The 12,320-nt window shown below is 40.9% G+C and overlaps 1 protein-coding gene across 1 annotated transcript in view; it reads left to right on the top strand.

Annotated features, from left to right (window-relative positions):
- The window catches only part of LOC137296184 (reelin-like), a 66,786-nt gene that overhangs the window by 17,867 nt on the left and 36,599 nt on the right, over positions 1-12,320 (top strand). The window contains exons 15-26 of the mRNA XM_067827897.1: positions 1,532-1,595; positions 2,203-2,436; positions 2,908-3,069; positions 3,355-3,594; positions 3,917-4,216; positions 4,670-4,807; positions 5,692-5,878; positions 6,692-6,897; positions 7,477-7,636; positions 8,355-8,525; positions 8,938-9,152; positions 10,070-10,218. Of these exons, the coding sequence (XP_067683998.1) occupies positions 1,532-1,595; positions 2,203-2,436; positions 2,908-3,069; positions 3,355-3,594; positions 3,917-4,216; positions 4,670-4,807; positions 5,692-5,878; positions 6,692-6,897; positions 7,477-7,636; positions 8,355-8,525; positions 8,938-9,152; positions 10,070-10,218 (2,226 nt within the window). The remainder of the gene's footprint in view (positions 1-1,531; positions 1,596-2,202; positions 2,437-2,907; positions 3,070-3,354; positions 3,595-3,916; positions 4,217-4,669; positions 4,808-5,691; positions 5,879-6,691; positions 6,898-7,476; positions 7,637-8,354; positions 8,526-8,937; positions 9,153-10,069; positions 10,219-12,320) is intronic.

The following is a 12,320-nucleotide window of genomic DNA, read 5'->3' as shown; positions in this document are numbered from 1 at the left end:
TTACATACTGCCCCAATGTAGGTGGAATATTGTTGAGAGTGGCTCTTAACACCAAACAAACGTGTTGCTGAGTCCTTAGAAATGACCTGTTCATACCTGGAAAATGATTTCCATTTTGAAATGAATTGCATGATGTGAAAGAACATGAATTCTCAATGTACAGTGTTCCCAGAAATTATTGAGAAAATCTTTGTTTTTTTTCTAATGATGCTAAGATTGGAAAAAGGGCTTTCACTATGCACTAAGCATACTAAATAAGGGAGACAACTCTTGAAGGCTTAGAAGGAAGCTCATTACGTCAAGAGTTATCTCCCGTGTCTGAGCAGACGGCTTCCTGTGTTGACATGGCAGAATTTACAGCAAGAGAGAAAAGAAAGCTCATTCTAGATGATTTTGAAAGGGGTGAGGCTGATGCTAAAGTGTTAGCTTGTAGACATGGTATTCCTCTGTCTACAGTATACAGAACTTTGAAGAATATTCAAACAGGAACCGGGATAGAGCACAAAGCAGGGGCAGGTCGGCCTAGGAAATTCAGTGTTGTGGATCGCCGAAGACTTGGGCAGATTGTGAGTAGGGGCAAATTGAAAAGTGTTGAGAACATCAGAAATGAAATGATTAGCAGAGGAAGTCCTCAGGTATGCAATCCAGTTAGGCAGGAATTACAGAGACTTAATTGGGTGAAAAAACGTGGAATTCCCTCGCCGTTGATGAAAGATGCACAAAAGGAAAAACGTTTAAACTGGTGTCGGGCTCATGAAAATCAAGATTGGGATAATGTTTTCTTTCCGGATGAAAGTTCTGTTTGACTTTTCCCTAATTGTGTGAAAATTTGGACCAAAGATACTGTCAAACCTATCTACCAGCGACCAAAACATAGCCCGAAGTTTCACATGTGGAGTGGCATATCGGCTGCGCGGAGTGACGCCATTGTGTGTTTTCACGGGAAACTTGACAAAAGAAAGAAACGTTGACATTCTAAATGGTCACCTTCTTCCGACAGCACAAACATTGTATGAAGATGATTGGATTTTCCAGCATGATAATGACCCAAAACACACTGCGCGCTACACAAAACAGTGGTTGTCGGGCGAAAATGTTCAAGTTTTAGACTGGCCCAGTTACAGCCCAGACCTAAACCCAATTGAGAATGTATGGGGAGTTATGAAGGACAGAATAAACCAAAAGGGACTGAGAAATATTGAAGATATGAAGGCCGAGGTGGTCCAATATTGGGATACCCTGTCACACGATTACCTACAAACTTTGATGGGTAGTGTGCCTAGGCGTATTCAGGCATGCATTGCTGAGCGAGGAGGTCTAACAAAGTACTAAAACAAGACTGAGACTGTAAAAGGATGATGTTTTAACATGTTTATGTAAGTAAAACGCCAGAAGTTAATAAACGTAATGAGTTACATGACACAACATGATTCTCAATAATTTCTGGGAATACTATAGATATTTACAAAACTGATTTTTTGATGTGATGTTTTTATTCAGTCAGTATTAAAACACCTGGTGTTTATTTCAGTCTTCATTGGCAGCTGTCCTGATGGCTGTAACAACCACGGCACTTGTGGGTTGGAACAGTGCAGGTAGGACACAGATAGTCATGTTGCTTATTTCCTAGATCAACAAAATTTATGAATTTCTTAACTGATCATTCTTTTCAGAGATTCCATAAATTTTTTTTTTTTACATTTTCATCTTTGGTAAAATGCTTGACAACAGTACAATATAAGTTATCACATCGTGTCGAGGGAAATACAGGGTTTTATCAGTCTGGAGTAAGGTTGTATTCCCCCTCCGGCTAGGGGAATACAGCCTTACGAGGGACTGATAAAACCCTGTATTTCCCTCGACATGATGTGATAACGCATTTACCTAGCTGAATGTTTTCACTAAATCAAAACAAAACAACACGCATCGAATTGACTAGCTGCCATGTTGACACCAGCTGATTGTTTGACCTCATTGCACCGCACGTTACTAAAGGCTTGTCGATGCACGCTTTTCTCACTTCATGTCGTCACCAACTTCTAAAACGCCACGCAAAGAAGACGTAAAATGGTCACTCATGCGGAATTTGTAGTACACCATTTTTTCCTAACAGGAATGTTCAAGGTCACATTGTATCTGATCATCTGGAACTGTACCAGTAGTCATGGATAGATGTACTATTGTTATACTGCTCGTTTCCAGCTGTGACTTCGGCTACAATGGTGCTACCTGCAGGGATCCTGTGGTCCCCAGTCCTTCATCTTTCATGGAGAGTTTTGAAGACCCAATAGTGGCAACATCATCGATGTTGTTTACCATCCACGGGGCAACGGTCACCTTTGACTGTGGTGTCATCTCAGCAGGAAAGTCCCTCGTGTTCAATGGAAATGGACCAAGAGTATTCCTCACAACTGATTTCAATACAACAGATGCACAGTCAGTATATGTATTCATTTATTGAGGCTGAATGTCAGGTGACCTATAGAATTATATGAAAATGATTTGTAAGAAAGAATATGAATACTTCATGCACCATCACATGTCATAAACCATTGACACAGCGACAATGAAATTGCACATACTTGTTCCTACCTCCAATGATAAGCATGAGCTGGGCAGTCATATTGAAAAAAATATACACTGTCATTAATTTTACATGTTTTTTACATGTGCCAGTTGTAATTAAATTTGGTGGGGTTTTTTGGTTTGGTTAGAGATCTGTACTTTCTTCTATCTTCTGCAATGTTTCAAAAGGCAAATTTGATTCTAAAATATCTTGTCAGAAGTAAATAGAGTAAGACCGTCTTGAAACATGATAGTAATTTGATTTGACCTATGAAGCATCCATTAGTACACTACAAACTCCAACTCTGAACTCTGATGATGCTCCATTCCTGTTACTCCAAGATACCTCCAGTACTCAGTGCGGGTAGGGAGTCTGTCCACCACCTCTGACTGCCCTCCTCCAGATGACACATCTGAGTCAGTTTACCTCGAGTATTCCTGCAATGGTGGTGTCTCTTGGCACTTCCTACGAGAATTCTCTATCAAGGATTACCAGTCACCACGGTAGCGGTTCAGTTTATTTTCTAATGAATCTTTAAATGATTTTCCACAGGAGTAATTATTCCCAATGATTGTTGTCTCCCCTTGTAAAAAGTGTAATATGTTAACAATGTATCAGTTTCATATCACTGCCATTCATGTGTTAAGGACTGTGTTCCAAAGATAATGCTAATCCAAGTCAATCATGCATCGTTTTAACATCACAGCCAAACCTGCAGCAGAGCATGTGCAGTTCACTGATCCAATAAACCCAACAGCCAATCATAGAGTCTTATGAATTTCTTTCAGAGGAGATGCTGTATATCTTCCCAATTCTGCTCGAGACTCATCGTGTAGATTCCGGTGGCGACAACCCAATCACTCTGGTAGCGGCCATGATGTGTGGGCGATAGATGAAGTCAGTCTGGCTAAAGAACTCTCCAACACACTGAGTATTGAGGCAGCTGATATGAAAGACATGGATGAAGAACTAACCACAAATCTTGGCCAACTCGTGGACAGTTACTGTGGCGCTCCCAAGAGTATCAAGTGAGTTATTGCAGTCCTGGTACCCCAGGATCCTAGATCTCCTTTAAGTATAAGTTCCATACATGCAAATAGCCTTACAGTGTGAGACGTGGCTGAAGTCCTTGCATCTACTCTCTGCAACCAGCGTAGTCTAACTTTGCTGGATGTGTAATCTGTGCACATGGCAACACCACGGTCTCTGGGGTTATTGTGATCATTAGGTGTTGTCATAGGAAAGACACCCACTGATGTGGAGTTGTAGGCAATTCAGGTTAGAAGTGAATACCATTTTGATACAGACACCTGTCATTCTTTCAATACATGAGAGAACACTTTCTGTCAGTTTTGCAGGAAAGGAGAAGAATGGGCAAGACCGATTTCTAATGACTGACACAATGCAGATAGGTCCATCCTACATGGCACAGTTTGACCTTGTCATGGGTTGTCACACGGCATACACAAAGGACATTGACAACCGTGTGTATCTGGAATACTCCACTGACCATGGTTCCAGCTGGTACCTGGTGCAGGAGCCCTGCCTGCCACCGATGTTGTGTGATGAGTACCATGCAGGGACAGTGTATGACTCCACAGAGTTTCAGGAGTGGACGCGGACAACAGTCCTGTTGCCAGAAGACACATGGTTAGTGGATCAAATTTTGTAATGACTTCTTTGATAGGAGCACAGAAGCACGTTTTCAGAAAGCCACAAGCTGTCTAGAGCAAGTTCTGTCACCATCCCTTAGTAATATGATTGATAGGTGTGCTTTTGTATGTACTTACTATTAGTATATATTTATACATGTTTAAATTTAGATATTTTCTGTAATTGTAGTTAGAAAGTCAACATGACAGAAATGTGAAAGGATTGGAGCATTTTACCTCAAAGCGATCATAGTTCTACGGTTGTCATAAGTCTGTGTAAAAATATGGGAGTCACAATCATTATAGCCCTACAAACGCCTTGAGGAATGGGCACTCTTGATTTTGTTCGCTTGATACCAAATCATTAAGTTTTTTAATAAAAATGGTATTACATGAAGGTAATGTAGTATCCCCTATTCATCAATTACTAACACCATGGGTGAACTACCAGGTCGCCAGGCACCCGGTTCAGATGGCGCCAGTCCAACTGGAATCCAACAGACTCTTGGGCCATCAAACGGATTTACATCGGGCAGCAGTGTCCGTTCATGTGTTATGGTCACGGCAAGTGTAACGAAGGAGTGTGCAAGTGAGTACATATTGTTACGTATAATAACTTGCTGTAACAAAAGGTATATGAAATCCCCTCAGAACCAGCATAATATAACACAGACAAGTCCAAAATATTCAACAAAATGTATTGACAAAATGTATTGGCAAGATACAAAGATTCACAATAGAGGTTTCTAGTACAATGCTACTGAGTTAAATTTAAAGTACATGTAGTGGTTCACAAATATAATATCAACTCACCAAAGTCTTGGTTTTCAGTGAGAAATGGTTCTACTGAGTCTTTCAAGCTATCTTGAATGTAGGTCAGACTTGACGAAGAGGCAGACAGATGAAGATAGGCCGAATGATGACAATATGTACTAACAGATGCAGTATTGGAATTGATGCTATTGAATTGATGCTATGTTACAGTGTAAAGAACACCTGATAGAGATTATAGTGATGATTGTTTTGTCAGCATTCAAGAAGTTGATATGTCAGTAATGAAGCATATGACTTTATGGATACCAAGTTCTAGATTTATTTCATCAATTGGCATTTCAGTGTAGATTCTTACTCCAGTACCTTGGTTGATTCGCTCTTGATTTAATGCATGGAGCAACATGTTTCAAGTAGATACTCTTACATTGTTATCAGGCTAAGAGTGACTCATAGCTCAGTAACAGTGTAAGAATCTACACCAAAACATTGCTTCATGCAATAAATCAAGAACAGATAACACCATTATCAAGGTAGGAAGTTGTTATCATGAGAGTTATATGCTTTGTGACGATGATGATGGTAACAATGACCATTGCAATGATGGTGGTGATGGTGGTGGTAGTGCTGTTGCTGCTGCTGCTGCTGCTGCTGCTGCTGCTGCTGCTGCTGATGATGATGATGATGATGATTGTCTTTCAGGTGTGATGCAGGATTTGCTGGTGACAGCTGCCAACCAAGTACTGAGATGGACACTAACATGCATGCTGACTTTGGTATGAGATACGAGCCAGAGGAGGACTTCCACCGTATCACCGGTGGGGAAGTTGTTCGCAGCAACCAAGGATGTGGACCAATACTCTCTGGAGAGTCAATATACTTCTTCAAGGTCAGTTAGATCATACCTTTTGATCTTATGCTTTGGACATAATTATTACGATTTTGAAAATTAAATTATGATATTACACTTAATTTGTGAAAATTATGCTTTTCTACTCATTTTACTAAGTATCAATAATGTGGATACAATTGTACAGGGATGTGTTTTACAGGGAATTACAGTATTTTGTCGCATGACCAACAGTTTTTTATGTATTTAGTTTCATAATGATTGGTCACATGTATTTCTATTGAGAATCTTCTTTTGTGAAATTGTGCACCTTGTCGAAGTGACCTGCAGATAAGTATTACACTTTTAGGGTTTTAATTACACTTGTTGACCTCCAGCACTACATTAAGGCCAAAATCAGGGTTGGCATCTCTGCATTTCTTGACAAGTCTTATGCAAGTGAGGCACAGGGGTCCCAATTGTCAGAAGCCTGTTCTGTGCAGACTTTCTTCCCGTGGGTATCCAAGAAGTTTATGCTAGGGTTTGATTTCCAGTTTGCCCTGACAGTGCTTTTATTAGATTGTGATGTTTGTTGATTTAAGCAAAGATTTACACATCCAAAGCCTACGTCACAGAATATGGATTTAAATTTGTTCAAAACAAGTCTGCTTGCATAATTTTGCCACAGAGCGCATCTCTACTGACTACCATGGTATGTCCAACTACCATGGTATATCCAGCTATTATGGTAATATTTAATTACTGTGGTATATTTAACTCTCATGTTTATTTATCTACTATGGTATGTCTTAACTCCAATGGTATATCTTAACTCCCATGGTATATCTAACTCCCATGGTATATGTGATACAGGATGGTATACGTGAGCTGCAGACTAAGGACCTGGACACAACACATGAAGACTACATCCAGTTCTACATCCGTCTGGGTGGGAAGGACGAAGACTGTCATGGAGCTGAAGAACGATCTGAGTCTGTGCTGCTCCAGTCCTCTGTGGATGGAGGTATCATGTGGAAGTTGCTAGAGGAGATCCACCACCGTGAATACCAGCGTCCCAGGTGAGTCGCCGTAACTCACCATACTAATATCCTTGGTGAGTCTTAGTACTCCATCACACCAGCGTCAGTAACCACACAAGCTTCAGTAACTAACTTTAGAGGGATCTGAGCATCTCAGGTATGTCACAATAACTCAAACCCATGAAGGTCCGGGATAGAATAGGACTTCAGCAACCTATGCTTGCCACAAGAGGCGACTATGCTTGTCGTAAGAGGTGACTAACAGGATCAGGTGGTCAGACTAGCTGACTTGGTCAACACATGTCATCAGTTCCCAATTGTGCAGATTGATGCTCATGCTAACTCACCCCACAGGGTACTGTGATCCATGGCAATCTCACCAGCTCAAGACAGTACCAAACTCAACATGATTCACATCAAAAAAGAACTGAAGCTACCTATTGCTTTCTGCATAACGATTTCACCAAGGGTACGTTTTTCATGTGGGAAGATACCCAGGTAATGTTCCTGTAGTACCCTTTATGGCAACAATGATTCCTTCAGTGAAAGTACATGTTGGACAATAAATTTCCTTTACTTTTATCTTTGTCTTTGGATTAATCATGTATGTTCTACTAGGTTTGTGCACATAGACCTTCCGTCAGAGGCTCAGAACCCCAGCACCCGGTTCCGATGGTGGCAGCCATCACACTCAGGTCAAGGTCAAGATCAGTGGGCCGTTGATGAAATTATCATCGGGCATTATGAGCGCAGGAGGTTCATTGAAGATGATTTTGAGGTATTTGAAACTTCATGAAGTTGATTGTTTTGCCTTAACTGTCAAATTGCTGTTTTTCATTTTGTTATCACAGATCAGTGATCGAAATAACTGCTGCCCCAGCGGCCTAGTGCTGTTTGCTATTGTATCGGGACGGCAGCTTCAAATATATGCGGGCCCTTTTGGCTGTCAGTAAATTATCTGTCAATTATTTTTCAACTGGAATGATTTCGAGTTTGTCCTTTATTAATATTCGGGAATCATCCATGATCCATTATGTTGCAGTGACTTACAGTTTCACTTCCTGGTATTCAGCGCTCTGGCAACACCAGTCTAACAAACATTAATTCCTGTGTGTGCCATAGGCTTTGCTTGATTTTGTAGAAACAGTGTGAAGCTGTGTACAATGTAGTCTGTTTTGTTTTGGGTTTGTTTGATTTGACTTTAACCAAATGGGTCTGCAGATTTCATTCCGGGCCTGTAGATTTTAAAGCCTACATGTAGCAGCAGGCCCTGTTGGCTGGCTGGTAAATTTAACTATTGCAAACACTGTCACCGAAAATATAATTTTACAATGACAACCTTGTCAATTTAGACAATGTATCCTAGATTGATAAAATTTGGTATTATGGTTTTGCATGTTCACCATTTCCTGTGATTAAGTGTGTACTGTGATTGTTTTCCCTTTCTATTTTTATTTACTTTTTGTATCATGGTTCTCCATTTTCTGTGGTTTCAGAGTCATCCTGACCCTTTGGAATCTGGCAACTGGTTGACAGTGACGGAGGGTGTCATAGGAAAGTACTGTCAGCAGACCAACCCAGGTCTGGTCCTTGGTAACCAACCCAATGACAAGATTGTCATCACCAAAGATCTGTCACTGAAACCAAACGATGTCATTCAGTTCCGGGTAGGTCATATTGTTCCCAGACTTCCTGTATCACATGAGTACAAAACTGACTGGTTTATCTGTGTAGCATTTTAGTACAGCTAAACTCCAGTGAATAGTCTTGAGTTGTATTGGGTGAAGCGATCCTTACTTAGATCATGGACCTCCAGCACCTTCATTACTCTCTGATTGGTGATCTCTAAAACCTGTGATGAGTAGTCGACAATGACAAAATGCAACATTTAGCCATTATGTTAACTCTCGAAGTGTTGACATGTCAAAACGCCCAAATAGAAAATGCATTCTTGCACTTTGTCTTGTTTAGGACACTTCCAAAAGTCAGTTGCAAAAATGTCCCTTACTGTATTCCATACACTTTGTCCAGTGTTGGTACTCCATGGGCCAGCCATTCTATAACAGACCAATATTACAGATCAACGTTGGGTGTGGTAAGATCTTCCGATGGGACCACCCTGTGTACCTGCAGTACAGCCATGATGGTGGTCGGACATGGCAGTTGGTGACGGAGCCATGCTACCAGGAGCAGGACTGTGATGGGCGCCATGTTGAAGGCACCATCTACTACACTGGCACACATGGAGAATGGAGTCTTGTGGTCATCCCAGTCAGCACTGATGTGGCCATGCAGTGAGTTGTACAGCTTTTTGATAGTTGATAGCTCAGTGGTAAAAGCTGTGCCCTTGGATGTGCCAGGATCAGCTTATTCTTGCCCCATATACATTGGAAGCTGTGAAGACCGGCATCTGTCTAATCGAGCAAGTTGTCAACAATGACATGAAAACTAAGTCCTTTCCGTGGATTGTGCATTTTTCATCAGATCTACACACTTTGTCTAAAACATATTATGTTTTCAGTCCCAGTGAGTGCTAGATTATACATCTTCCACTGTATGATCCTTTGACTTGTCAGCACAATACCTGTGCTTGTTTGTTTCACAGGACTGGTAAATATGTAAAATTTGAAAACCTTTTGGATTTTGATTTCACGTACCACTGGATTTCTTAACTGAGGGAGTATCTTTTGTGGCGCTTATGGTTGTTGATTCTGCCTGACACAGTTTAACTCACTGTGGGGATTCTGGGTTTAATGAGGACCTAAGCAACCTATATAGTGTTTGTAATAGTTGATTCAGTGGATTGAATGGATCTTCATTGGTGACTTGGCATACTGCATTGTCTGGTCCAGACTTGAATATTTACAGACAGGAATTCTGCTGTGGCAATAACTCATATATACGCATTGCTACTTTATCTATCACTGAAAGCATTGATCTCCATGACTTTAGTGCTTGTAGATTTTGGACACTCACTGAACAAAAACAATTATCATTCCTAATGGTGTAACGATTTGCCGGGTGTATCGTAACGTGGTATCATGTGATCAGTTATATGACAAAACTATCATGAGAATACAATCACCTTTCGTTAATTAACTGACATCTGCTAAATATGACCTGAAAGCTTAATGATTTGTAAATAAGTGGATTGAGAGGTTTATGTTGTGCTTATGTGAAATAGAGCTGTTTACAATGTTCTTTGTCTCAGTCCGGTGATATTCCGATGGTATCAGCCAGGAGGTATGGCCCACAGCTTCAGCATTGATGACATCTACATCGGCCCTCCCTGTCCTCAACACTGTCTGCGGCATGGCTTGTGTCATCGTGCTAGCTGTGACTGCTTCGATGGGGCATCAGGTCAGTGATATAACTTATGTTATATATATCCTGACTCATGGTTATTATGCGTATCTCCTCTCTGTACGTGCAGATAGTGGAACAATTGAAATCCCTTCAAGTTCCTTTTTAACAGAAGTGGACATACAATACACTCACCCTCTGGAAACCTCCCTTTCCCGCCAGTGCAGTCACATGACCAGCCATGCTTGTCACTCTCACCTTCATCGCCTGACGAGGAGGGATGTGAGCACTTTGGGTCCCAATACAGTGATAAGTTTTTGCTTATATTTCGGTCCTTTAAACTAAATTGTGTCGTATTCACCCTTTTGATTGGTATTTTTTTCGTCAAGATGTAAAATTATGGTTGAAATATATAAATTTTCATGTGTTTTGGACTTGTTTTCTTCAACTTAGACATGGTCTCAGTTGATGAAATCGTGCTCCCAATGTAAGTTACAACTGTCGGCAGTTGATCTGCATATATTATGTCCTTCATACAAACTTATTTGTTCTTCCACTGTTCACTGTGAACTTTGTAGGAATATATTTGATTCAGAATTTGCATCATAATTTATGCACTGTTCAAAGTCTTGTGAAGGACAAAAAACAGAGTTTCTCTCATGTCATGTCTAATAAATTGGTTGATTCTGCTTCTAGTAACAATATGTGGACCATGACTGACTTTCATGATTTTAGTGATGAACCAGATGTACCCTGGGGACATTGTCGAGATACCAGTGAGATTTCATATAGACAGAGGAAGACGTTGTCAGAATCGGGATCAACCCTACCTAAGAAGTTGAATTTGTCGTCATCGTCTAAGACTATGTCTTCAATTACTAGATACTAGATCAGCTCCTAAACTACACTCAGCGTCTCCCATGAAGTCCTTCAGTGACGAGATCGTCCCTCCTGATGAACATTACATCTATGATGGCAGAGTTGAGGGCGTTGCTATTCTTCCCATATGGATCATATCAAAGCTTGCTTGAAACATCGAGGATATTCTGCTAAAGTGGCAGAGTGCTCTACATAGATGAACCTGTACCTTATACGACGATAAATGGATGCGGCTGAAAAATATGTCAGAAAGAAAGGCTTTACAGAATGAAGACCACACATCCTCAAATAGTGGACTACTTATGGCATATACAACAGACCAGAGGACTGAAAGGTTCTACACTACCTTAGCGGTACTCAGCTCTATTTTAACCATTGAAATGGGGATCAAGCTGACTAAAGTACCTGAATTACTCGCCATACTACACTTGTTCAAGCTGGAAGACTAAAAATGCAGATTAAAGGCTCCAGCTTGGGACTTGAATGTTGCACTATGTTACGAGAGTGTATTTTCTGTAAATTGTATTATTGATTAAGTGACATCGGACATCGCATGAATTATTGACACAGAAAATGCTGTTCCTACTTGTCCTAGCAACAGCTTCACTGATGTCAGAAATACATGCTCTGGACCTAAGTCGTACACGATTTGACTCCAGTCAGCATGAGATTGTACATCTAGGACTGAGATGGGATTTCATTGCAAAAAAATCAACTGCCTTGACAACTGGACAGACAGTCCCACATCCTGACATGATCTCGTCGGGCCCCATGATATGTCCAGGAAGAGCACTGAAAATATATCTCTAGCATACTGAGACAAGGAGACAATGTTTCAAGCACCTATTCATCCCAATACCTACGGAGACACCTATGGAAGTATCCTGCAACATCTCAGAATGGATGAGAGCCGTTATACTGAGTTCATACAAAGCAGCAGGATTTGAACCTCCGCCAGCCTCCAATCCACACGAAGTGAGAAGATGCACGAAGTGCATTCACCACTTTAGGCCACTTGTTGCACTACAACTAATGGTTCCTCAGAGGTGCTTAGTTTCTCTCACCCTTTTATTGCGTGACTTGTTGAAACCAAAACACTCTTCGGAGTATAATGGTTGAGAGTCCATGACAGCGGCTTGGACAGGGTAGCATGAGTGATTATGACCCTGTACTCATAATGGTCTTGATTGGAAATCTTGATATACAGTTGCATTAGACACTAGCTGATCTATATATCATCATGTTCCAGTCAACGCATGATTCAAGAGAAGACTGGAGGT

This window comes from Haliotis asinina, chromosome 9 (genome assembly GCF_037392515.1).
Source record: "Haliotis asinina isolate JCU_RB_2024 chromosome 9, JCU_Hal_asi_v2, whole genome shotgun sequence".
Classification (NCBI taxonomy): domain Eukaryota; kingdom Metazoa; phylum Mollusca; class Gastropoda; order Lepetellida; family Haliotidae; genus Haliotis; species Haliotis asinina.
This window is presented reverse-complemented; position numbering and strand designations above follow the sequence as displayed.